Source organism: Fonticula alba (assembly GCF_000388065.1).
Source record: "Fonticula alba strain ATCC 38817 unplaced genomic scaffold supercont2.14, whole genome shotgun sequence".
Lineage (NCBI taxonomy): Eukaryota > Rotosphaerida > Fonticulaceae > Fonticula > Fonticula alba.
This window is the reverse complement of record NW_009242984.1, coordinates 48,250-49,102: the sequence shown is the minus strand read 5'-3', so window position 1 is coordinate 49,102 and position 853 is coordinate 48,250. Positions and strand designations below refer to the sequence as shown.

The window sequence follows — 853 nt, the reverse complement described above, 5'->3', positions numbered from 1 at the left end:
GGGGGGCGCCAGTGTGCTGCATGTTGCGTGCAAGAGGAGGGAAAAGGCACGGACAAGCCGGCATGACACGTACGTCCTTGCAGATGAGGGCCACCTGCAACTCGGTCAAGGGCTCCTGTGCGATGTTCATGGCCTCCTGGATGCTGCCCACGGCGCAGTACTCCATGGCGATCTGCCCGGCGGAGGGGGGGACATGGATGTCAGCCGCCGATGGCACATCGAGGGAGGGAGATGGAGGGCAGCGGGGGGGGGGGAGAGAGAGAGAGAGAGAGAAAACGGAGGCGCACCCAGAGACGCTTGGCGCGGACGAAGTGCCCGAAGAACCGGACGACGAAGGGCGAGTCCAGGGCACGCATGCACTCCACCTCATTGAGGACGGCCACGCGCTCGGCCTCGGCCGCCGGGGAGTTATCCAACGTCACACGCTTGACGGCCACGATGTGCCCGGTGGCCAGATGGCGCGCCTTGTTCACCACGCCGAACGATCTGCCGGTCCCGGGGTGACGACAGACGGGGAGAGCGGGGCGGGGGGGGGGGGGGGGGGGGGCGCGGCCAATCGGGCGGAGGACCGGCAAGCGAGGAGGTCAGTCGAGGGGAAGGGGGGCGAGGGCGGGCACATGATGCAACGGGGCCGGCTCGCGGCGGACGCACCCCTTGCCCAGGCGCTCCATCATTTCGAAGACATGCCGGGGGGAGGACTCGAGGTCGCGCTCGGACAGGCGGAATTGGGACAGCGGCACGACCCCGGCGCCGGGGGGCGTCAGCGGCGAGTCAAGGGGTCGCCCCATCTTGGCTCGGACGCGCGGCGGCGGCGGCAACCGGACGGAGGGAGGCGATGTGCGGGCGGGGGGGG

General features: G+C 70.2%; 1 protein-coding gene across 1 annotated transcript in view; it reads right to left on the bottom strand.

The window, feature by feature from the left end:
- H696_05780 (STE/STE20/MST protein kinase) overlaps positions 1 to 843 on the bottom strand; it is a gene marked incomplete at its 3' end in the record, with an annotated part of 5,442 nt that extends 4,599 nt beyond the window's left edge. The window contains exons 1-3 of the mRNA XM_009499579.1: positions 652 to 843; positions 288 to 486; positions 74 to 172 (exon numbers count right to left, since the gene is read on the bottom strand). Coding sequence (XP_009497854.1) covers positions 74 to 172; positions 288 to 486; positions 652 to 788 — 435 coding nt within the window. The 5' untranslated portion in view covers positions 789 to 843. The remainder of the gene's footprint in view (positions 1 to 73; positions 173 to 287; positions 487 to 651) is intronic.
- Positions 844 to 853: the final 10 nt, after the last annotated feature.